At 38.4% G+C, this 25,570-nt stretch overlaps 2 protein-coding genes across 7 annotated transcripts in view; both read right to left on the minus strand.

The window, feature by feature from the left end:
• The window catches only part of LOC131953702 (receptor for retinol uptake STRA6), a 61,281-nt gene extending 47,014 nt beyond the window's left edge, over positions 1–14,267 (minus strand). Inside the window, exons 1-7 of one of the 6 annotated variants that reach the window (XR_009388665.1) lie at positions 13,901–14,267; positions 12,836–12,919; positions 11,683–11,859; positions 10,465–10,525; positions 9,722–9,807; positions 3,268–3,401; positions 2,894–3,057 (exon numbers count right to left, since the gene is read on the minus strand). The gene's annotated coding sequence lies outside the window, so the exon portion shown is untranslated. Of the gene's footprint in view, positions 1–2,893; positions 3,058–3,267; positions 3,402–9,721; positions 9,808–10,464; positions 10,526–11,682; positions 11,952–12,835; positions 13,657–13,900 lie in introns of those variants that run through there. The other 5 variants (XR_009388669.1, XR_009388668.1, XR_009388664.1 and 2 more) reach the window with 5 other exon arrangements.
• A 2,661-nt stretch (positions 14,268–16,928) lies between these two features.
• On the minus strand, positions 16,929–24,587 carry LOC131953710 (transmembrane protein 254). Its single transcript, XM_059317039.1, has 5 exons — positions 24,565–24,587; positions 23,955–24,030; positions 20,284–20,381; positions 19,378–19,437; positions 16,929–18,939 (listed from the first exon to the last, which is right to left on the minus strand). The coding sequence occupies exons 1-5, from the start codon at positions 24,585–24,587 to the stop codon at positions 18,822–18,824; spliced, it is 375 nt and encodes a 124-aa protein (XP_059173022.1). The 3' UTR covers positions 16,929–18,821.
• Between the last annotated feature and the right edge of the window lie 983 nt (positions 24,588–25,570).

Below are 25,570 nucleotides of genomic sequence, written 5' to 3' on the forward strand. Positions count from 1 at the left end.
TCTTTTTTTTAGAGATGACGAGCTACTTGTCGTTTTAAAGATAGGTACCACCACAATTTATCATACACAAACACATTTTTAGTTCTTTGTTTATTTAATTAAATGAACCTATTATAAACATTTTCTGCCAAATTATTTTCTAAAATTGTTGATTAAGATTGATGTAATTTACTTTTTAAATAACCATGGTTACGCGATATTTTATCTTATTAAAAATACTTAATTTTTATTAATTTTTATTAATTTTTTACCAATTATCAAATTTTAATACATTTTTAGTAATCGGGTGAAGCTTGGTTTTAATCCTTGATTAATATTATTTCCAATATAACACCTGTTATTTATCGCGAATTAATAAACTTCTTTGGAAAAATTTTAACCAATCAGAGAGCTCTGAGACCTCATGCACGAGTTTTCAAAAAGTTACAAAGCTATGTGGTTAAAACGGCATACATATCTTAATTATGTACCATTCTTGAAATTGTACCATTTTTATTCAGATATTTTTAAAATATTAAAGAAATGGATGTTAATGTAAAGAAATGGATGTTAATGTAACTCCCGACCACTAATTTTTTTCTCACATAATTATTTTTAAAAATGCATAAAATATTCATTATCTATCCGAATCAAATAAAAATGGTACAAAATACACATCATTACCTTACGAACATAAGTGTAAAATTTCGGTTCTTTACCATTAATACTTTTTAGCGCAATTTCCATTCTGGAGAATGGACACCAGCGAGTTGACGAGATTCCTTCCATAATGTTGTTGACATGGAATAAAAACGTGCTTTTTAGATTTAGACCGTAAAAAAAAAAAAAAAAAAAAAAACTTAAGCCTAAAATTAATTTAGAAATTTTATATTTTTAGAATAAATACTATAAAAGTTGCAAATCCAGAGAACTTGAAAATAATTTGTTGAGTTTAAGGCTACATTTCTATTTATTTTCATCAAGCCAAAGTTATAACCGGATGTTTCACTTTCGTAAGGCAAATATTGATTGGCTGTACAGTAACTTAGGGAACGATAACTATTTGTTTACAAAACTTTGCAGATCAAGTTTTTAAATAACAATGCAAATTTAAAACCCCATGACCTAGTTTTCTAATTTTAGCTTACAATGTGTACAATATGGCGGCCTATCCAATAGCAGGATGCCATTGTTTATGTCACCATTACACGTGAAAACCAAATTGTTTTTGCTTTTTTTTTAATTTTTATTTAGTTACCGAAAATATTAAAAACATCAAATACATCCAATCTTTAGTAAAGTCCGAAGAAAACCAGACAGACAGGATTTTATAACCATATTAATTGTAACTACGCCGTGCAAGATTTTTAAATTAATTTATGCACCTCTCAAATACCTTTGAGACTTTTCTCGCTGGTGTCCATTGCGTTTATTAACCCGTCATTTCTGGATGTATGAATGTATGAATGAATGGATGTGTGTCCGCAGCTTTAAGTCGTATCTCCTCCTCAACAAAGCAATATCGAGGACTAGTTCCAAAAGCAATTATGTTAAGCAAGTTACGAGGATGAACATAGACCAAAACCATTCCGGGTTTCTTTCATGGATTTCCCGGAAAAGCCAAAAAACCTTTTAAAAATGCAGTTTTTTACCCATATCTCAGCAACCAGACCACTTAGCGACTTGAAACATGTACCAATCGATTCCTGCCATAATTTAGAACAATATTGCCGAAGAAAGTTTTCAAAAATATCCTTTCGTTCGGTCACAAAAATTTTTTTGAATTAATTAAAATCTGGACCAAATTAGTAGGCATTTTTATCCAACCACACCACACGCGTCATCACGTTCAATAACTGCGCCATCACGTTCAATGGCTGCGACATCACGTTCGGTAGCTAGGCGCGCAATGGATTTTAGTCATGTAACTCTATTGTAAATAAAACATGTAAAATACTGGACAAAAAAATTAATAAAAACCGTTTTAATAACTAATTAACTAACCAATGGTTTTACTAACCCTGCTCTTGATTTACGCTACGACAGAGCTATTTTTAGAAACATAAGGAAATTGCGCTAAAATTGTCACTAGACTTTTTAATTACCTTGTTTTCATAATCGTGCACATTAATATGTTACTAAATATAGTAAAAGCTACAATTTCAAGGTCATTTCAAGGTCACAATAATTTTGTTACTTTTTGTTACCTCACTAAGCCGGTAAAAAAAATTTAAGGTCTGTTTAAAATAAAGTACTTGTTCTGAATTTTTTTTTTATTAAAGGGGTGTTTCTACAAATGAATATATCAATAAACTAACGTCTTTGAATAAATGTGTGTTTAACAGTTCTGTACATAGTGCAGATGCTCTCGTCTAACGGAAGAGATAGGCAAACAAAAACCAAAAAAAAAAAAAAAAAAAAAAAAAATATACACATTTGTAAACATAGGAGACTTAGTAGAATATAGATGGCATAACACATACTGCTTTTAGAGGGTGTGTGATAAATTACTTTTAATGTTTGGTTTTAACATTATGTGTAGTGTAACATTGAGATTATGTCAAAACAATATTACTTTGTGATAACTACTCTCCATGTAGCGCGGGATATATATATATATATATATATATATATATATATATATATATATATATATATATATATATATATATATATATATATATATATATATATATATACATAGACATATATATACATAGCCATAACCATAGCCATATACATAGACATAGACATACACATAGACGTGCTCATATACGTACACGTACACATTTATATATATACATATATACATATATATATACATATATATATATATATATATATATATATATATATATATATATATATATATATATATATATATATATATATATATATTCGATATCTAACTCACCAAAGTAAAGCTGCACTCTGAGAGACGATAGAGATCCACAACAAAAAACATCCAGACGTAGATGGTGCCAAGGCCAAAGGAAAAAGCCGTGCCCAACGCCAGACAAGCAAATAATGGGAAGAACACGAGACCGTAGATAATCATTGAGAGGATGGCCATCACAGCTGGGATAAGGGGGAATACAGACTTGATTTATTGACAACAGTGTCCTAAAAATATAACTGAACTAATTATTCCAGCTTTAAACTTTGACATTTTAATCAACCAAAGCCCTACGATAATTTAACAAAATTAACCCAAAGCTTAACCTTGATTATTTTAACCAAACTAACTATAACCTACGAATTATCGAGTACACATATTGTATAGCCTACTTTCTACTGAAAGAATCCCGTCGTAGTCAACAGCGAACTGGTGTTGAATGGAGATTTGATAGACCAAAAATGCTGTGGCTCCGTAAGCGCATGCGTAGGAAATTCTTGATGATCTAGTTAAAGTATCCATTGGACTGCGGGAAGTATTGAAATACAACTTTACTTAAGGTTTAATGGTTAAGGGTTAAGGGTTTAGGGTTAAATGTTACGGGTCAAGGGTTAAGGGTTAAAGGTTTCATACGTTCCAATTTTAGGTTAGCGAACTTCTCAATTTTCATGAAAACCTGCTTGTTTTTTTTTTCCAGAGTTGATTGAGTGGCGTTGATAGATTGGGGTTGGTACTGTAGGGTTGGCAGAGTGGGGTTGGCGGAGTAGGGTTAATAGAGTGGGTTTGGCACTGTAGGGTTGGCGGAGTGGGGTTGATAGAGTGGGGTTGGCGGAGTGGGGTTGATAGAGTGGGTTTGGCTCTGTAGGGTTGGCAGAGTGGGGTTGATAGAGTGGGGTTGGCTCTGTAGGGTTGGCACTGTAGGGTTGGCAGAGTGGGGTTGGCGGAGTAGGGTTGATAGAGTGGGTTTGGCACTGTAGGGTTGGCAGCAGTGTTCCCTCTAAGCTGCGCGGCTGCGCGGCCGCGCAGCACTTTCAAATGTGCCGCGCAGAGATTTTCTGATGCCGCGCACAGATTATCAGAACGTCGGGCAAGCCTGATTCACTAAAAAAATTGAATTAAGCGACATTTTTTAGTACCTGTTTTGTTAAACGAACAGTCTTTGTGTTTTGAGGCCTCGACCAAACTGATACTTAAAGCTTGTGACCCCTAGGGGAGGGGGTGACCTCGGTTGTCATACCACAGGTCTAGTTAATGACTTAACTCTCAACTGAGCGAGGCGGGTACCGATGTGATGTCTGGGTGACACTCCCTCTGCTTGATTTAATGGTTTACCCCAAAACTGACCGTAAAAGGGATTGTGGCTAGTAGCTGACCATGCAAGGTTTTATTTTCTATTGTCACTGCCCTCCCCCATCTCCCAACCCCCACCCACCTCCTTGATACTATGACGGTTTATTCAAGTCAGATGCAAATTATAGGTTACTTAAGGTGGATGTGTTTTACTCTGTTTGGTTTAAGGATTTATATACTGAATCCAATTCTTGGGATTATTACGTGCACCTGGATCGAACTGTTTCAGTATTCAAAGACTGGTTTAGTAAATAAGGAATAAAAGTTTACTACTCAGTGCTTTTTGAAAATGTTGAAAAGAAAAATGTGTGTAACAAGCGGTAAAACAATGCAGCAAAAAAAAAAGCGAGAGATTCGTTTAAACTGGAATGGCTCAAAGTTAAAGTAACAACCGATACGCCAGATTCTAAGAATGTTTCAGTTGAATTAGGAAGCATCTATGAATATTTAGATGAGATTGGACTGAAGTGGACTTCAGTGATTGGACTGTGCTGCTAGTACTTGTAACAAAACCAACAAAGACAACGAATTTGTCACAGGAAAGCGTTTGGAATCATGGAAGAAAAGATTGACTACTGTAAACGTCATTTGTCTCGTGTTCACGAAGAAAATGTTGCGATTTTGTACACCCGCTCAAATGGGACTGCTGCTGGTTAAAACTAACACTGAGCGAGAAGAACGAATTGAACAAAATGAGCGCCAGCGTTCAAACGAGGATCAAGTTCGAATCCTAATGCATAATGTTCTTCTCGCCATTAGGATGAACGCCTCGATGCTGTCGGTACAACTGATTCATAACCACATGGAGAAGTATGTTTCTATACCAGACAGTTGGCAGAACTTCGAGTAGCATCGTTCCACACGCTTATAGTTGATGAAAGTACTGACATAACAGTACATAAAATGCTAATCTTTTATTTTAAATTTCGTCCAGTCAATTATTTATTCTACAAAACCGTTTTTGGTGGAATAATTCAGCTTACCGCATGTGATGCCTCAGCTCTGGAGGCAGCCATAACACAGTACTACACTGAACATCAACTTGACATGAACCGCTTGGTAATGATAACATCAGACGGGGCATCGGTTATGTTAGGCCGTAGGAAGGGATTAGCTGCTTTATTGAAGGCTAAGGTCCCCCACCTTGTTGAACAGCACTGTGTTGCTCATCGATAAGACTTGGCACTTTCTGATGCTTGGAAAGATGTTAATTTGTTTAAAAATATTGAGGTTCTCTTACGCAGTTTACATTTTATTTAGTCGATCTTCGGTTAAAAAGGGCGCACTTGAAGAATTGGCCAAGATGCATGATATGGATGTAATTTCTTTTCGACCAATTCATGAAGTTCGTTGGTTGTCACGTCACTTTGCTGTCAGTGCTTTTGTTAGAAATCTTGATGTTTTAGCTGCTTACTGTGAAGAACAAGTCCAAGACTGCAATGATCCTGTTTGTTGTTATTTTTTGAGATCATTAAGAGATCCCCTGTATCAAGTTGCGCTTTATACCGTTAATGATGTATTAACTGAATTAGCTAATCTATCAATGTTGTTGCAGCGAAGTAATTTATCATCTATTGAAGCACATCAATTTTGCATTTCTAAAATACGCAAATTAGAAGCACAATACCTGAGTGAAGATGTATATTGGAATGATAAAACCAAGAAAATTTTGAATGTAAACGTAGGAATCGACACAAGACAAATCACGCAGTTGATACGATCGGTCTGCGATCATTTAAATGTAAGGTTTCCAGGAGATGAACTGCAGTTTTGGTCAGTTTTTGATCATACTTGTTTAAAAAAATTGTGTATTTGAGTTTGGCGTCAAAGAGATCAAACAACTGTGCGTTAAGTGCAAAGACTTGTTACAAACAACAAATAAAGAGTCATTTATCACGCAATACAATGACTTCAAATTTCAGATCAGTGAAAAACTCAAATCAGGTTCAGTAAATTCACTAACTGAAATCGCAGGAGTTACTTTAAACGATGAACAATTTAGCTCATTGGCAAAGTTAATTAACATATGCTGTACTTTTCAAGCATTCAGCGCTGATTGCGAGCGAGGTTTTAGTCTTATGAACAGCATTAAAGTGCAAGCACGAAATAGACTTGAAGTCACACATTTGGAGAATCTAATGCGAATTAAATTATATCTAAATGCTGGAGAGGATGTGGATTTAAACAAAGCATATAAGGTGTGGAAGCAAGGCAAGGTTAGACACGAGAAATTGCAATAAATGCCCCTGAAAGGTTAGCTAATTTTGTTTTCAAGTCAGCTTTTTAAAATGGTTAACATGTTAAACTGTTGTATTTGTGTTACCGTTATGGTATTAACATTATTAACATATGATTGCATTACACTAACATAGTAAGTCGACCATATAACATGTTGTCTAAGTATAACTCTGAAAGTTTCTGTTGTGTATTTTATTTTATTTTGATGGGATTCGTATCTTCTTTTAATTGCATACGTTTCACTAGTCCTACACATTATACTATTAATTTATATCAAAATGCATGCCTTCATTACTCTGCTTAATTGCAAGCTTAAACATACATATAAAGTTGCCCAAGTCATTTTTAGCACCGCGCACACAACATATTTTTTGCACACACACTCTGGGTCCTTAGAGGGAACATTGGTTGGCAGAGTGGGGTTGATAGAGTGGGGTTGGCACTGAAGGGTTGGCAGAGTGGGGTTGATAGAGTGGGGTTGATAGAGTGGGTTTGGCACTGTAGGGTTGGCGGAGTGGGGTTGATAGAGTGGGGTTGATAGAGTGGGTTTGGCACTGAAGGGTTGGCAGAGTGGGGTTGATAGAGTGGGGTTGATAGAGTGGGGTTGGCTCTGTAGGGTTGGCAGAGTGGGGTTGATAGAGTGGGGTTAGCGGAGTGGGGTTGATAGAGTGGGTTTGGCACTGTAGGGTTGGCAGAGTGGGGTTGATAGAGTGGGGTTGGCTCTGTAGGGTTGGCAGAGTGGGGTTGATAGAGTGGGGTTGATAGAGTGGGGTTGGCTCTGTAGGGTTGGCAGAGTGGGGTTGATAGAGTGGGGTTAGCGGAGTGGGGTTGATAGAGTGGGTTTGGCACTGTAGGGTTGGCAGAGTGGGGTTGATAGAGTGGGGTTGGCTCTGTAGGGTTGGCAGAGTGGGGTTGATAGAGTGGGGTTAGCGGAGTGGGGTTGATAGAGTGGGTTTGGCACTGTAGGGTTGGCAGAGTGGGGTTGATAGAGTGGGGTTGGCACTGTAGGGTTGGCAGAGTGGGGTTGATAGAGTGGGGTTGGCTCTGTAGGGTTGGCAGAGTGGGGTTGATAGAGTGGGGTTAGCGGAGTGGGGTTGATAGAGTGGGTTTGGCACTGTAGGGTTGGCAGAGTGGGGTTGATAGAGTGGGGTTGGCTCTGTAGGGTTGGCAGAGTGGGGTTGATAGAGTGGGGTTAGCGGAGTGGGGTTGATAGAGTGGGTTTGGCACTGTAGGGTTGGCAGAGTGGGGTTGATAGAGTGGGGTTGGCTCTGTAGGGTTGGCAGAGTGGGGTTGATAGAGTGGGGTTAGCGGAGTGGGGTTGATAGAGTGGGTTTGGCACTGTAGGGTTGGCAGAGTGGGGTTGATAGAGTGGGTTTGGCACTGTAGGGTTGGCAGAGTGGGGTTGACAGAGTGGGGTTGGCACTGTAGGGTTGGCAGAGTGGGGTTGGCGGAGTGGGGTTGATAGAGTGGGTTTGGCACTGTAGGGTTGGCAGAGTGGGGTTGATAGAGTGGGGTTGGCTCTGTAGGGTTGGCAGAGTGGGGTTGATAGAGTGGGGTTAGCGGAGTGGGGTTGATAGAGTGGGTTTGGCACTGTAGGGTTGGCAGAGTGGGGTTGATAGAGTGGGTTTGGCACTGTAGGGTTGGCAGAGTGGGGTTGACAGAGTGGGGTTGGCACTGTAGGGTTGGCAGAGTGGGGTTGGCGGAGTGGGGTTGATAGAGTGGGTTTGGCACTGTAGGGTTGGCAGAGTGGGGTTGATAGAGTGGGGTTGGCTCTGTAGGGTTGGCAGAGTGGGGTTGATAGAGTGGGGTTGGCGGAGTGGGGTTGATAGAGTGGGTTTGGCACTTTAGGGTTGGCAGAGTGGGGTTGATAGAGTGGGGTTGGCTCTGTAGGGTTGGCAGAGTGGGGTTGGCGGAGTGGGGTTGATAGAGTGGGGTTGATAGAGTGGGTTTAGCACTGTAGGGTTGGCGGAGTGGGGTTGATAGAGTGGGGTTGGCGGAGTGGGGTTGATAGAGTGGGTTTGGCACTTTAGGGTTGGCGGAGTGGGGTTGATAGAGTGGGGTTGGCGGAGTGGGGTTGATAGAGTGGGTTTGGCACTTTAGGGTTGGCGGAGTGGGGTTGATAGAGTGGGGTTGGCTCTGTAGGGTTGGCAGAGTGGGGTTGGCGGAGTGGGGTTGATAGAGTGGGGTTGATAGAGTGGGTTTAGCACTGTAGGGTTGGCGGAGTGGGGTTGATAGAGTGGGGTTGGCGGAGTGGGGTTGATAGAGTGGGTTTGGCACTTTAGGGTTGGCGGAGTGGGGTTGATAGAGTGGGGTTGGCACTGTAGGGTTGGCAGAGTGGGGTTGATAGAGTGGGGTTGATAGAGTGGGTTTGGCACTGTAGGGTTGGCGGAGTGGGGTTGATAGAGTGGGGTTGATAGAGTGGGTTTGGCACTGTAGGGTTGGCGGAGTGGGGTTGATAGAGTGGGGTTGGCACTGTAGGGTTGGCAGAGTGGGGTTGATAGAGTGGGGTTGATAGAGTGGGTTTGGCACTGTAGGGTTGGCGGAGTGGGGTTGATAGAGTGGGGTTGGCTCTGTAGGGTTGGCAGAGTGGGGTTGATAGAGTGGGGTTGATAGAGTGGGGTTGGCTCTGTAGGGTTGGCAGAGTGGGGTTGATAGAGTGGGGTTGATAGAGTGGGTTTGGCACTGTAGGGTTGGCGGAGTGGGGTTGATAGAGTGGGTTTGGCACTGTAGGGTTGGCGGAGTGGGGTTGATAGAGTGGGGTTGATAGAGTGGGTTTGGCACTGTAGGGTTGGCGGAGTGGGGTTGATAGAGTGGGGTTGATAGAGTGGGTTTGGCACTGTAGGGTTGGCGGAGTGGGGTTGATAGAGTGGGGTTGATAGAGTGGGTTTGGCACTGTAGGGTTGGCGGAGTGGGGTTGATAGAGTGGGTTTGGCACTGTAGGGTTGGCGGAGTGGGATTGGCAGGGTGGGATTGGCAGGGTGAGGCTGGCGAAGTGGGGTTTGGGTTCACTTATCTATATTCTCTTCGTCAGTGAAAAGCTATTTTATTGTTTTTTACAATCTAACTTTGGTAGGTAGGTTGTACACTTTAAACTCTATAAGAGAAAATGTAAATAGGAATGTTCTAGAGTTTGACCTAATAGTTTACTTGACATCGCTGCCTACAGAATATTGTAAAGTGTCTTTAATTTTTAAAATTTACATTTATCCCTCCCCTTCTCTCCCCTCGCTTCCCTATCATTACGTCATCCTGACTTACAATAATAGACCGGGTCGGCCGTTGAGAAACTCTAACAATCGCTGTCGTCTAGAAGTTGTGGCAGCTAACAGCAGAATCAAAACCACCTAGATAAAGAAATTCAGTTCAGTTCTATTAAGTCTATAAGGTCAGGTCTTCCAGGCATCTCTTCGAGGGGGCTTTGCCCCCCCCCCCCCCCGCGCCCCCCGAACGAAATGAAATTTATATAGAAAACTGTGTCCGCCCCCCCCTTCCCGAAAGTCTACCGCCCCCCCCCCCCCCCCCCGGAGAAAGAAGTCTGGAAGAAACACTGATTCTTTGATTTTTTCATTCATTCATCAATCATTCATTTTATTTTGTATGTGTAAGCGAGAGAGAAAAAAGAGAAAGAGGGATATAGAGAAAGATTCAAGCCTATCAGTTTAATCTCTTCTTTTTTTTAAATTGTAGCCTAGTAATTAAACACTGAAAAAAGAAACCATAATGCAGCATTGCTTTACGAATGATAAAATATCTTACTGCAGGAATGATTGAATATTGATAAAATATCTTACTGCAGGAATGATTGAATATTGATAAAATATCTTACTGCAGGAATGATTGAATATTGATAAAATATCTTACTGCAGGAATGATTGAATATTGATAAAATATCTTACTGCAGGAATGATTGAATATTGATAAAATATCTTACTGCAGGAATGATTGAATATTGATAAAATATCTTACTGCAGGAATGATTGAATATTGATAAAATATCTTACTGCAGGAATGATTGAATATTGATAAAATCTGTAATGACTGATGTGGCTCTCACATGGAACGCTGAAAAAAAAAAATAACACGTTGGGGTAACGATCAGGTAAGAGGAAAAAAATTACAGGAAAAAAAAAAGTCACTTAAAAAAGTCACGAAGGAAAGAATGTTTAGGAATAAAAGTTACAGAAATAAACCGGGAGTGATCTCCCCTAAACTTTCTCGAATATTCTTATTTAACACTACGGAGGATGGCAACTCGTCGGGATATAGACGTGGTTTTTACAAGCTTTTATTTAACTCACTTTCTCTGTCGACAGTCTAGATTGAAACGTCCGAGCGAAATTTCGGACACTCCTAACTGGCAGATTTGTTAAATCATCATGAACAATGATAAAGTTTAAAAACTTAGGCAACACCCTACTTTAAATTATGTCTACAGTAAAAAAAAATGGATTTCCTTTTTCTTTTTAAAATTATTGTAATGAACAAATATTAAAATTCCAATGTAAGAGTTTTAAATGTTTTAAAGATGGGAAAAGGCTCCTATGTCTTGCTTATGCTAGCTTTACGGTAGCGACGCCACTGGTGGTATTATAGAAGTTAACTAAATTGAATCAGGTGCATCCGCCGGCATCCCATCAGGGTAGGATTCGGCGCCCTGGACTATCCTGTGAGCACTATGGCTCTTACGTTAGTTTTAAGTTTCACCCTACAGTATTGACACGCTGGCACACGACATTCGATGATTAAACCGAGCCAGGGGCCGCATGCTGCGCCCCTACCGTAGTGTAATAGGGGGTTCTCAAGAGCGCCCCTCTACGTCCCTGACACCAGGGTGGTCGTCGAAGCGTGTTCTACCTCACTATTACGTTGAGTGATTAACGTACACACAAGGCTTTCATACATCACGCCCTGGGGTGTGCTGGGTGGTAGTGTAGGCCAACGCGTGTCCCGGCAAATATGATCCAAGTGCAAGCACTGTTTACATTTAAATAACTCAGTTTTAGAAAACAAGGTCATACGTCTAAGAAGGTCTATACCTTTTTTCTCATGATGAATAAAACACTAAGCCTTGTGCAGGCCTATTACTTTTGTTTCATGCTGAATATAGCCCTAAGCTTTAGGTAGTCTTAAAACTTGTCGTGATGAATATAATGTTAAGGTTTAAGTAGGCCTATAATTATTTTAGTGGAGATTAGACTGGTTTTTTAAAAAATACTTACAATCCTGTGGCGTTACTGTCCGTAGCGGCATAGTAAAATCTGCTAATTCCTTGCAAGAATGCATCAGCCATCTTAGAAAATTGTGCCTTCAGCCACTCTGTGATATCAGCCACTGTGATGTGACTATATCGTCATGCTTATTTCTTTGGTTTGAACAAAGCTGGACTTTCTGCTGGCCTTGGTCAATCAGAAAGTAGTTTGTGATTGGTTTCTTTATGTCTCCCAAAGTATTTAGCGCAATATTAATGAATTAACCTCTGACCTAAACTCTACAGGAGGATCAGAGTGTCTAGTCAATGAATTAGTTTGTCGTGTAGTAGAACTAGTTTGTCGTGTTAAAAACTAATGTCACAAAACTGTAAACGTTGTGTGGTGTAGTAGAAGTAGTTTGTCGCGTAGTAGAAATAACTTGTCGTGTAGTACAACTAATGCATGGGCGGATTAAGCTTGAGCGGGGACCCCGGCTGAAAATTTTCCGGGGGACCCATATGTTCAATATATACATATATATATATATATATATATATATATATATATATATATATATATATATATATATATATATATATATATATATATATATATATATATATATATATATATATATAAGCCTAACCCTAGTCAATGTAATTTACTCTCTGGTTGTGTTTTATAAGCGCGATCAATCAAAACTAATTTTCTTAGTCCAGTGTCACACGTTTTATTATTTTAAGGACAGCTCTCTTTAATAAACATTGTCTGAGGGAAGTGATGACAGCACTGTACAGCTTGTGCTTTTGTGTCTGTCTAAAGGACAAACGTATATTTTCATGGCAGAATAAATGTCAAATTTATGTGTTTGTAAAAAAATAAGTTTATGGTTTGAACGTTAAAAACATTCATTCAGATAGTAAAAACAAAAATCGACAGGAAAATCGATTATTAATTGTGTGTATTAATGTTAAAATATAAAAATTTGGGAGCCCCTAAAATTTGGGGACGAGCTAAGGCCTAATGACTTTAATTTCTGTACTCTTGAGATAAACCCCACCATGTCTTTGTTGCTAACACTTTGGGTCTAGATTAGGTTTTAATTATTGTGGATTAAGCACATACAACATCACTACTATCCGACCTGTCACTTCCAATAACACACTCAAAACACAATTCTTACCTTACAAAAACGTTGTGTTGTTGAAGGTTCAGACAGCCGGATCAGTAGGTCTAAACGATTTTCTATTTTCTTGGGGCTATAGGGCTAATGGATACGGCTTATCATTAGCTGCTAATTTATTGTTAAAAATTAGGCGGATAAGTCATAAACAAACGTGTAGTAAAACTTGGTTTTTAGTTTGTTATGGTGATATTCAGTTTTTTTCAGACACATGCTGATTAACCCATTTACGTGCAAGAAAAAGAATTTCTATTATTTAAGATGAGTCGCTTTATGTAAACAGTTTCTGTGGGGAAAGCGATGACAGCTGCTGTAAACACTGGAAGAGGGGGGGGGGGGTGTTGTCGTCGGATTTTTTTATGGCCTTTGTTTGTTTAAAAAAAAAGCTTGTAATTTAGACATTAAAACAAGGAATTAACTAACAGAAATAAACGTCTGTAGAAATAAAAAAATTAGTTATTGTGGGTGAATTAGGGGCCCCTTAAAATGTATGAATGCTTGCGAGTGAGATTGAATAAACAGTGTAGACCCTATGCCTCACATTTGTGCTTTATTTTATGATTAATTCTTCACTATACAATCTGGCGTTATCTGACGAAAGGACTTTCAAATTCCTATCTTACTATTTCAAAGAGGGTCAATCGTAGGCTTTTTGCTCTGAATTCTGCTGCTGTTCGTGGTATTTTTTTTAAACTCTATAATCAACTCATTTTATTGTTGTTGTTTTTTTTAATTAAAACATTGATTTTTATATAAAAAAACAACAATTAAGTTGTCAAGTGAAAGTTACTATGGTTTGTAAGTGAAAATTTAGAACCCATAAGTACAGTCCTCCCCCACCCCCCCCCCCCCCCCCACCCCTTAATCCGCCACTGAACTAGTGTGTTGTGTAGTAGAACTAGCATGGCGTGTTAAAAACTAATGTCACAAAACTGTAAACATTTGATCAGAAACATTTTAAACTAATGTCATAAGATTAAAAATTGTATCAGAAAGTTTTAACTAATGTCACAAAACTGTAAACATTTGATCAGAAACTTTTAACGATTTAAACAACAAACGTACCGAAAAAAAGGTTGACTGATCTGGTTGTTTAAAATTGGAAAGCAGAAAACTACCTCATTCATTTGATCCTGGGCTTAATAATGGCGACGGGAAAAATTTGATCTTGAAGCAACAAAGCTCCTACACATTTGCTGATAAGATAGAAACTAACAGTTGACCTAATTTTTTCATGTTGTGCTTTGTTTAAATAATGATAACAGCGTGAGTGGTGTGTTACGTGGACGTAGGTATGTTACATGGACGTTTGACTGTTACAATGGATGGATGGATGTCCAAGTGATATTATTTCTTTGTATGTAGTGTCTCTTGTCCATCCTGCCACCAAATGTGACAGACGTGTGACAATCTTTGTTAGATTGTGTGCGACCCCCTTCTCGCAGCACCCAGATGCGACAGAGGTGTGTAACCGTCTGTTTGTAGTTATTCGTCCACTGCGTAGGAATTCCACTGCACATAAATGACGTCACGCTTTTTACCTCCCCCCCCCCCCCTCCCCACCGTCACACGTCGTCACACAAAGCCAACCCCCCCCCCCCCCCCCAAAGACACACCTCAGTCTACAACCACCCCCCCCTCAAAATTACAGTTGCATTTTTTTAAACATCGATATTTTTCTAAAATCGTGTATGAACTCTGTCAAAATAGAGTATTTTAATCAATTCCTAATACCATTTATTAAAACAGTTTTCAAAAACACGAAAAAAAACGTCTAAAATTCGTTTTCTAACATTGCTTTTTTTATAATGCAAAAGTGTGACGTCGCACCATCTGACCCCCCCCCCCCCCATCATATACCGTCACAAAATCACGGACCCCCCCCTCCCCGTGTGACATGTATGGACGACCCCTAGGTTGTGGACACCTCATCTGGTAATGACATATCCAACTCATATAAAAAATCACACTCTGACCGCAGGTTCAAGATTACAACATTTTCTATTATTTTTTTTTTTTTATTTCTTGATGAATAATCACTATTGGAAGAATATGTGAATCATCAGACCTTCAATGCAACAGGTCAACACACTGTATCACTCCGTATCGCACGTCGACACTGTATTCTGTGTTCAATAATTCTCTGTGAGGGCTCCACTGTCACAATCAATCCTCAATCAAACACGCCGTCCCTTAGCTGCACCTATGGGTCACCTTAACCTAGGCCAACCACGTGTTTATCCACATGATCTCCACACACAATCGTTCACTACACCTTTCCCTCCCTGGCCTTCTAACATCGTTCTCTTTGCGTTTCGGCTTATATACAAACAAGACACACCAAGCTCTACATCCGGTGTTATCGACATCTATCAAGGTCGAATTATTCTATTTTGGCACCACCAAGGGGTCATCCATTTATGACGTCCGGTGTTAGGGCGCCCTCGAGAGCCACTTGTTAAACGGCTATGGTTCGATTAAGTCATCTATTGTCGCGTGCCACCGTGTCCTTATTGTAGGATGCTCTTAAAACGAACGTAGGTCTCAAATGCTCACTTGGATGCCAGAAAACGCCTGATTCATTTCAGGGGCGGAACTACAGTGCCGCCAGACCCCGCAATGCGGGGGGGGGGGGGGGCAGGCCGTTTAGGGGCCCACGGCTGATCATAATTAATATTTTTTTTTAATTTTGAATTTAATTTTCGTGCATTTTTGCCTTGATATTTGGTTTGTAAAAGAAAAACACTATAGCTGCGGTACGATTATATTTATTTTACAGTCACTATACCACGCTGTTCCGCAAAAAATAAAATCCATTACACAAACTACAGTGTAAAATGTAGGCAACTCTTCTAATTAGAATGACTTCTTTGACTCGTTGTTCCCCTATGATAGTTAAATAAAGGACACGTAACTGTTTGACCGATCCTCCAAAGTGCAGGTACTGTGGCGGATGGGGCAGGGGATGGGGACCAAAAAGGGGGCTCAAAAATTGTCGTCAAATTTTTTTATATTTAAAAAAGTTATTTATAGTTGTATTTTTTAACCATCGTCAAGGCCGAGTTCTATTTCCGTACAATCAAACACACGCTGTCGCCGGCAAGTCCATATCACGAGATGCCGCTACATATGAAGTGGGCTTTCATGATACGCGGTTCTTCTGTACGGCCTTAGGGACCCGAAATCGATTGTACATTTTTCAATGTTAATGTGTTTGTGGTAGTGGTTGAATTTGTATCCTGTACTATCTTGTATCCTACATATAATACAAAATAATATAATACTAGAAACTTCAGTTTTATATACGTTTACTTGTTTTTGCTTTTACAAGAAATATCCATAGTAAACTTTTAAGGCCTACACTTGGAATTATCTCCCCTGAGTAAGTTTTACAAATGGGCGATGCTGACGTACACTGGCGTTTTGTTGTCTCTTTCAAGTTTTTTTTCGAGCCGACCCCCATCCCATCCCATCTCTCTTTCTTCGCCTCGCAAGTATCGAGTAGATCAATGTATCGTTTATAAACTACTTCCTAACAGTACGATTCACACTTAAGCACATTTTGTCAAACACTAGACAACACTAGTCAACAGATATTAATTTACTTGCATAATATTAGGCACATCTAATTCACAAAACAGGGAAGGTAAGATTATTTTTTATATAATTATTTAGAAATTAATTATAATTAGAACGTTTAGAATTAATTGAACATTATTAATAGTCAATTACTATTTATACATGACGTCATTGAGGTGAGGGTCTGGCTTTTTGTTAGTCGTTAAAAAATGTGACGTCATTTGTGGATTCTCTCCCCCCCCCCCCCCCAATTAGAGGGTTATCCGACGCGTGAGCTGGCCACATACAGTTGTACATGTGAAAAACATTTTTCTGTCTATTATGCATTACTGCATCATTCACCCAATCGCCATGAAAACTTGGGAAGCTGTTGTGTACAGCAGAGGCGTAGCGACCCTTCCCGGCGCCCGGGGACAAACTTTTCGATTTGCCCCCCCCCCCCCCCCCCCAAACTTTCGATGATTTCGCCCCCTAAGGTCGTCGTCCCTCTCCCCCCCCCCCCCCCCGCCCCCTCCCCCCTACGCTACTGGAGTACAGCCCCGCAAAGGTTTCTGTCATAGGCCTACTAACATTTGTTTACATATTGGAGTGGGGACGCCTAACGGAAATATGTGATTTAGTGCCCCAAGATCCTGCATAAGCGGATGGGGTTAGTACTTTAATCCACCGGCGGCAGTGTCATCCTGAGCGCATCACATATGACCAGGTTGACCCCCACAGACAGTCGTTTAAAAATTCTCACAACACTAGGAATAAGTCTCCGGGAGGGGGTGCACTTGATATTTTCGTGGGGGGGGGGGGGTCAGACATTGGTAAAAGTATATATTTTCTATTTAAAATTTCCATTTCGTTCAGAGGGGGGGGGGGAGGGTAGACTGTTTTCAGGGAAGGGGAGGGGCGGCTCTGCCGGAAGAAACAATGTGTCGCACCCATCACCTGTGCAGTAATGTAACCGGTAGCTCCCAAGAGCCCCGTGACTTCCCTGACACCTGGGCCGTCGCCGAGGGACTTACAGCATGCCTTGGCGTGTCTAGTTGGTAGTGTGGACAAACCCGCGCCCTAAGATCCAAGAAATGAACTGCCGACATTGTTAACATTTAATTCAACTTCTGGAAAACAGGGCAAAAAAAAAAAAATCGGCGTCAGTTTGGTGTGTTGGACTAGATTTAGAGAGTACGTGCTTCTCACTTGGAAAACTGAATGGGGCCAGCTCGTGTGTTGGAAAACCTCTGATTTATTCGTGTACCAGATGGATATATATATATCTATATCTATATATATATATATATATATATATATATATATATATATATATATATATATATATATATATATATATATATATATATATATATATAAGGGGGAGGGCCTACAAAATTTTTTTGCGGGGTTGCCCTTTTTTTCTAGTTCCCCCACTGTCTCAGTCATCCTACTATTCCATCAAAAGTTGAATTGTTCAAAATAAATCGAATTTTTAAAAAGAGCGAGGAAAATGCGATTATTTCACTTTGCCATTCATTGCCGTTTCAATGTTTTAGGTATGACCTTCTCAATGTATTCCCTGCTTCAAACAATTTAGAATGTATAAGTTTAAGATCATTAGTTGTATTCGTACATTTAAATCTAATTTAATTATCCTTTGAAATAACACCAAAATCAAAAATAGTGATTCTAAGAGATAAATAAAGGAAAAGAAAAAACACTATAAAACTCTGTACCAACTAATCAGGAAATAATATAATTAATGTTAACCTTAATCTATTTTAATTATGAGCTTTAACATAATAATCCATGCGGTAGGAATAGAAAAATAATTGAGGGTAGTCCTAAATAAGTGTAGACTTAAATAGAAATATTTAGCATGAGTGTAATTTCTTTTTTACTTTTTCAATGGGAAAATGACAACAAAAATGGATGCTTGAATTTCTTGTCATTCTAATTTTGTATATTTTCTTTGCTGTGAAATGACAGCTTTTAGATGAGTGAATAAAATGGGCACTGGATATTGCAAACTTTAGAGTAATATAGATTTACAATTTACAAGACTTCTAATTTCTATGGCTCTAGGTTGGATTTTTTTATACATTATTCGTTCACAAAAATAACAGTAGGTTAAAAAAAATCAGTTTTTGTCTGTTTTCTAATTACTTGGAAATTACATAACTTTTTAAATCTATTAACACATTTTATGACATTGGTGTCATTCATCTTTGAAATTTTAAGATAACACATTTTATCAGGAGAAACTCATCTATAAGATTTTTGCCATGGACTAGTTATTTTACAATAGATTTTTAAAGTCCTCAATGACTGAAGGATCTTAACTAAATAATTTAAAGAAACATCAAAACAATGAACTGATTAGAAATTAGTTTGTGTTTAGTCCACTGGATGTTTTGCTGGTGCATCATGCTTCTTTCCGGACTGGTTTATATGGTAATAAACGCAACTTTAATGAGGAGAAGCCAAAGAAAAAAGTGGAGATTACCCACTTAGCTGTGGCTGCACTTGTCATGCCTCGATCACTACAAGATGGGAGAAAAGAACTTTCTTAAAAAATTATTCATGTTTATATAGAACTTCTAGGTTTGTGACAGAAAAAGACTTACTGGCAGCTTTGGTTTAGGGTTATGAATGTATCTAACCCTGGGATAGATAATAATAATAGAGGGCAGTGTAAACAATAGTGTAGATTTTAAGTCCTTTTTATTTATGTGTAGTAACCTTCAAACTATGGTCTGTGCTGTGTCTTGTATGAAACATATAATTGTACACAATTTCTGGGCGGGTAGTAAAATATTGGGAAAGACTGGGGGGCCAGCATAGCACCAAGAAACATCTAAGGACTATGTACTGATCAATAGGTAGGGCCTTCTATGTTACCATGTATCAATCCTGTCCAACATCTTGCATCAGAACAGGTAGGGTTAGAGCATTTAAGATTGTGGCAGAAAAAGACTTACTAGCAAACCTTTCCAGCATAGGCTGCCTCAAGAACATGCAGAACAACTGTGACAAGGCATCTGGAAATGAAAAAATAACATTTATTATATTTGATCTGATAAATTGCTTGTTTTAAATACCATTTTTTGCCATTATTTAAAATTTAATCTTGCTATTTTGTAAAAGAACCAATAAATAGTATTTTCTAGCGGTTTTAAAACTAATAGGGGAAAAAGCAAGATACTGGTAAAGTATACTTAGTTTCTTTTTCATACATTTGTAAAAACCAGGAAACTTGTGTCTGATTAAGTCTACCTGCCACAGTTAACAGAGTAGCAAAATCCTTCGATCAAGTTTTAGTAGCACTTTATTTTTCCATTTGACTCCATGAATGTTTGCATATGTGATCATACCCAGATCTTCAACACTTTTATAAAACTCTATCCTGCTGTTGTTTTTTTTAATATCTTTTTCTTCTTCTTCTTCATTCTTAATTTTTAGTGTTGGAAGGGATAGAGCCTTATTTCTGCCAGAGGGTTTGAACTCGAGACTTTTTTCAAATTTATCAACCATGAGCTTTTTGCCGACTCGACCACGCCTCCAACACAATTAAGGATACGTGTCAACTGGTTATGCACCATTAAGGCCATTGACTCCGATTTCAGCCTACTTTTCTTTTTGGATTTGCTTCCATAGCCTTAGTCCAACCAAGAACAAACTACAAGGCAGCAGTTGTTTGATTTTAGAGTTATCTCTCCAAGAAGAGTGGCTGTCCCCAGCTAACGAGCCTCATCTGCCCGAGGGTTCGAACTAGAGACTTTTCAGTTTTAAACTGTTTAGCAACCATGAGCTTTACCGACTCAACCACGGCGACCCCTTTCAATATCTGTAAAAACTTTTATTGTAATTAGGAATAATGAACTTACAAGAGAACACAAAAGTTGTGATAACGGCTTATATGTTTAGCCAAGGTGGCAACTGGACCCAAAAAATCTGGAATACTGTTGGGCGAGAATGTTGAAGCCTAAATGAAAAGATAATAATGAAAATGATTATAGCTAACAATCACAGGTATGAGTAATGCATGAGACTACAATAATAATAATAATACAACAAGACAGTAACTAGCCTGGTACTGTCATGAAAAACAACTGTTAGTGTTCAAAATATGTGTAAATATTGGCTACAGGACATAACCCCACCCTCCCCCGGATTTACCCCCCCCCCCCTGAGCAATTACCCCCCTGTCAAGTTAGAATCCTAACTCTAACTAGAATTCTATACCTATATACTACTTTAATCCAAACCTTAAGAAAAAGACCAAAACCTAAGCATCCCCCTTAGCCTAAAACTTCACACAAAACCAAAACCAACGCTAGACACAACCCTAACCCTAAACCTGGCTCTAACCCTAACCCTGTCCGGGGGGGGGGGGGGGGAATGTAATTGACAGGGGGTAATTACTCCAGGGGAGGAGGGGGGGTAATGTTAGGGGTGGGGATTGTCCGGGGGGGGGGGGGGGGGGGGGTAATGCCCTGTTCCCGTAAATATTAACTATAATATGTAATAGCATGCTGTAGAGACGTTGCAATTAAACTGAATAATCCTAGAGTAATTATGATTATTTGTAGGCTTGAAATAAAGCAACCATAATTGTTTTTTATGTAGGTACAACAATCTTGTCTATGTTGTGTTATTGACTGCATAATGAAGTGTAGAATATGATGTTAAACAGGAAAAATATCGAAAAAGGAAAATTACAGATGCATGGTTATATTTTTTATTTAATTAAAATTTAACACAGTATTTTTTTAAAGTGATCTACGACTGTTTTGCTGCTTTAGACACTGCGTATGCTGCTGTAATTTATTATGATGTAAATAATCTAAATAAAAATTAAAGCATGTGTGCGTCTGTGGGTTGCCATTTATACATTACTACACATTTCATCTGATTGCCCATGAACCTTTGGGAAGTTGAAGAGAATATAATATTCATGGGATGGTTTCTAAGAGAAAAAAAATTTAATTTTGAAGAAGCAGCGCCCTGGTAGAGTGCGATTTTATGTCCAGGGCTCCCCCATGAGTACTATGGCACTTATATTTGTTGTAAAGAATGCAATTTACTATGGATTAATAGGATATGGTTCTATAATCGTTCATTATATCAAATCAGGCACATCAACCAGCACCACAGCTGGGTGCAATTTGGGGCCCTGGGCTCCAATGTCAGCATTATGGCCTCTACATTCTTTTTAAAGAAGACTATACATTATGGACATGGTTGGCTATTATAATCATTGACTTAATTGAATCAGGCTCATCTGCCCTCCTGCTGTAATGTTACCAGTGGCTCCCAAGAGCATCCCTAAACTTGATACTTGAGCGGTCGCTGAGGTATATTCTACCTCACTATTATGGAGGGTGACTACAGTCAAGGCTTTCATACAGCATGCCCTTGTGAGTCTGGGTGGTAGTGAAGACAAACCCGCTATAATCAAAGGATGACAGAAAAGGGTTGTCAACAAGGATGTCTTATAGGTTGGCCATTAGGCTACAAAATTTTTATATAAAATACAATCTGTGCAGAGGCTAACCAAAACTAGTAGCCTTATCATCTAGGTAATCAAATAATAGAATAACTTCTATTTACAAGTTCGGGCAAGTATGACAAAGTACTGTCCACAAGTATTATATGACTATAATTACCATACACTCAAAATATCTAGTCGGCAACATGCAGCACTACAAAAATATAAATGACCATACCATAATCAGGTCTATACTATTTCACTGACAATGACCATGTCGGCACACTGTGACTGTGACATGATCACTCAAAGTAAAACGTAAGTTATAGCAGACCCACACTGTCTGCAATCAAATGGATTACTTCCCCTTGGCTGGTAATGTTACAAGACCTATAACTATTGTTATTATTGGTGACTATTAGGCATTCACTATTGACATTAGGCAATTATCTATTATGGCAATGCCATAGTCATAAAAATAAATTATAAATAATTTATACGGCTAGGCCTAATTATTATTAGGGCTAACAGTAGAAGTAGGGCCTAGATCTATAACTACAGGCTTACTGTTAGACTAATAACGATGCCCCTAGGCCTAACAGTTAGTATTAATCTCTACTCAAGTAACTCCAATATAAGCAACTCCAATGTAGGTCTACTTTGTTAAGTAATAATGTACTTCAATTTAGACTTCCATAACTATTAAAAGTAATTACTACTAGATCTATTTTAGTTTTATTAGGCCAACTAACTGGGCCTATAGCCTATAGCTAATGTTTAAATGGGTAACAACTTCTACTAGCAGGGGTGGGCTGACTATGTCCAAGAGGCCCAGGAAATTATAAAGGGTCCCCCAAACCCAAATTGAATTGTGCAATTTTTTTCTTCATTGAGGCCTGAATTTTTAGCATCGATGTGAAGGCTTGGCAAAACTGTATCATATAATACTGCATTATTGTGATTACACTAGTAGTAATTTATTGATATTGGTTAATTACTAATAATTAGGCCTACTGACTTTGTGTGGTGTAGGTAGGGCCTTACTTTTAGTAGCCCTAACTATTAGCTAAACTTAAAACAGATCTAGAACTAACTTATTACTAATTAACTCTGATCTTTTAGATCAAAATATGGTAATCTATGGTTTTAGGCCACGACGGGGGGACGTTCTGACCGGGATTCAAAGGGACGACTTGAAATATCATCCTTAATTTTAAACAGCAGTGTTTGCCAGCAAGATTTGCTAGGCCTATAGTATATATAAACAGCATCTTTCTGTAAATTAGAGTGGTTTCTAGTTTCTACTGAATCTCTAACTATAATTTTACCAAAAAAATTTAAACAGGATGGCTGCTAAAATAAATGAGCTTGAACTTGATTGATTGCATCTGATAAAAACATTGCTAGATCTAGTCTTTATTTATTACTGAAAACTTTTAATACAATTGTTTAAAAACAGATATCTAGATTTACACTACATGAATCAAACTTTGAAACATTTTTGTAACTTTCAAAACAAAAATACTAGTCTAGATCTAGATCTACTAAAAATGTGAAATAATATTTATAATAATAATTTAGTTATTGTACATCTAGATCTAGAGTCTAGTATTTTTTATTATTTATTAACTATTTTAGTATTAAAAATTATTTATTATTTATAAACTAGACTAGATTAGATCTAGAAAAATCTAGATCTAGATCTAGATTCTAATCTAGGGTGGCAGGCCCTATGACGCCCTATGTAAGAAATTCTGAAATAGTATCTAGTATCTAGATTGCTAGATTCTAGATCTAGATCTAGATCTATAGCCTCACGGACAAATACCCCTAAAAGCCAGAGTCCAAATAAAATTATTATCATCCAACATAGATGTGGCCATGCAAAGTAATTTGGATCGAACATTGAAATATTAGATCTAATAATATTATGGCCATGTTTTCCTGATGAAGAATGGATTTTAGGGGGCGTCATTTGGTGTTTGTAGCAAAACAGATCAATTCGGAAGAAAATGGTTGCCAGATAAAAATATATAAAACAGATTAAGAAGTATAAATTTAGCCTACACGTTCAATGGGGGTCTGGCCCGTAGTAGTAGCTGATCCCGTTAAAGTTAAAGGTAGGTTGTCGCATAGGCCTAACCTACTTTTTTTTTACCGTCGACATGGTAATGATGGCTGCCGAAACGTGATTCCGTTGTTGTTTTTTTTTTACAATGTTCCATGGTCATTTCAGAAATGTATCCTTAAAATCGTTATTTTTGCGTATTATTCAACGATACCGGTCTAATTTTAACAATGATGCTAACTTGCCATATGTACCTATCTTTCTGTCTAATCGCTGAGAATATCGAGCAGAACATAATACATATACAAGTAAGCAAATCGCGAATTGCTGTAGATCTATTTATTGTTCTAAACTTACTGAAAATATATCTTAACTATAGAAAATTATAACTTGCTTTCTACTAAACTAATGTCATTAATGTTTTAACAAATAGGGCAGGGTAAAAACGAAACCTATAAAACAACTTGATCGAGACAACAGCAAACTAAGCCCGCTTATTTTGCCCGCCGTGTATTTGAATAGGGAGAAATCTAGCAGACGACACATTTCTGCTGAACGGCACTGAATGGTCAGTCGCGTCACAAAAACACGCCTAAAAAACTAACCCACCGTAGGCTATCACTGAAAATCATCGTAGCCATTTAAAAACAAATACGTTTTTTTTTTAAAAATAATTTTCTAGGCTCCCGATAAAATCGGATAAATAAAATTGGTATCAAATTAAAGTTAAATAAATGTTGTTTTTAATTTTTAAAGTCATCATGAACAATAATGAAGTTTAAAATCTTATGTGACACCCTAGTTCAGGGGTTCCCAACCTTTTTTTACTCTAGAGCAGGGGTTCCCAACCCCGTGCCCGCGGGCGCCATGGCGAACGATTCGTATGTGCCCGCCTCTCACTATTCGACAAAAGAACGTAAAGAAAATATCAAATACACAAATAGTGCTAAAACATAATAAACGGATCAATGTAAAATAATATTTCCGCTTATATGCCTTGAAAAATAGATTCATTTTAATAACAGTAGGGTCGAATAAAACTAATCAATTAAAATGTTTAATAAAATATTTTATAACTATGCCAGGCGAGGTTATTTATCTTTCAGGCAACTCTACCAAAAATTTCAAGTACCCCCACCCCTCTCCGGGGAGGAAAAAGTCTGAAAGAAACACTGGTCGCATTTGTAGATCATACAAACTAAAGGAAGAAGCTGGGCGGTGCTTCGCCCCTACCGGAAGAGATGCTTGAAAAAAAAACTGCACGCTAAACAATTTTTAGATTAGAAAAAGTTTCCCCCTCCGGGGAGGAAAAAGTCTGAAAGAAACACTGGTGTCGCGCTTAGCCACTACCCGAAGAATTGCATTAAAGAAATTGCAAGAAAACCACTTTTTAGAGTAGACACAATAATTAGGCGGTAATTTTATTATAGAGCATCGATGAAGAAATTTCTTTTGAGTTGGGGAGGGGGGAGGGGCTCAGACGTTCTTACGCGGGGGTGGGGCTTCGCCCCTACCCGAAAAATTGTATGAAAGAAAGTCTTCACGCAAACCATTTAGATTAGACAAAATTGCCTTTTTATTCAATGTTTACTCGAGAATCAATGACGTCATATTA

This window comes from Physella acuta, unplaced genomic scaffold (assembly GCF_028476545.2).
Source record: "Physella acuta isolate Inbredline_101_S28 unplaced genomic scaffold, ASM2847654v3 ptg000941l, whole genome shotgun sequence".
NCBI lineage: Eukaryota > Metazoa > Mollusca > Gastropoda > Physidae > Physella > Physella acuta.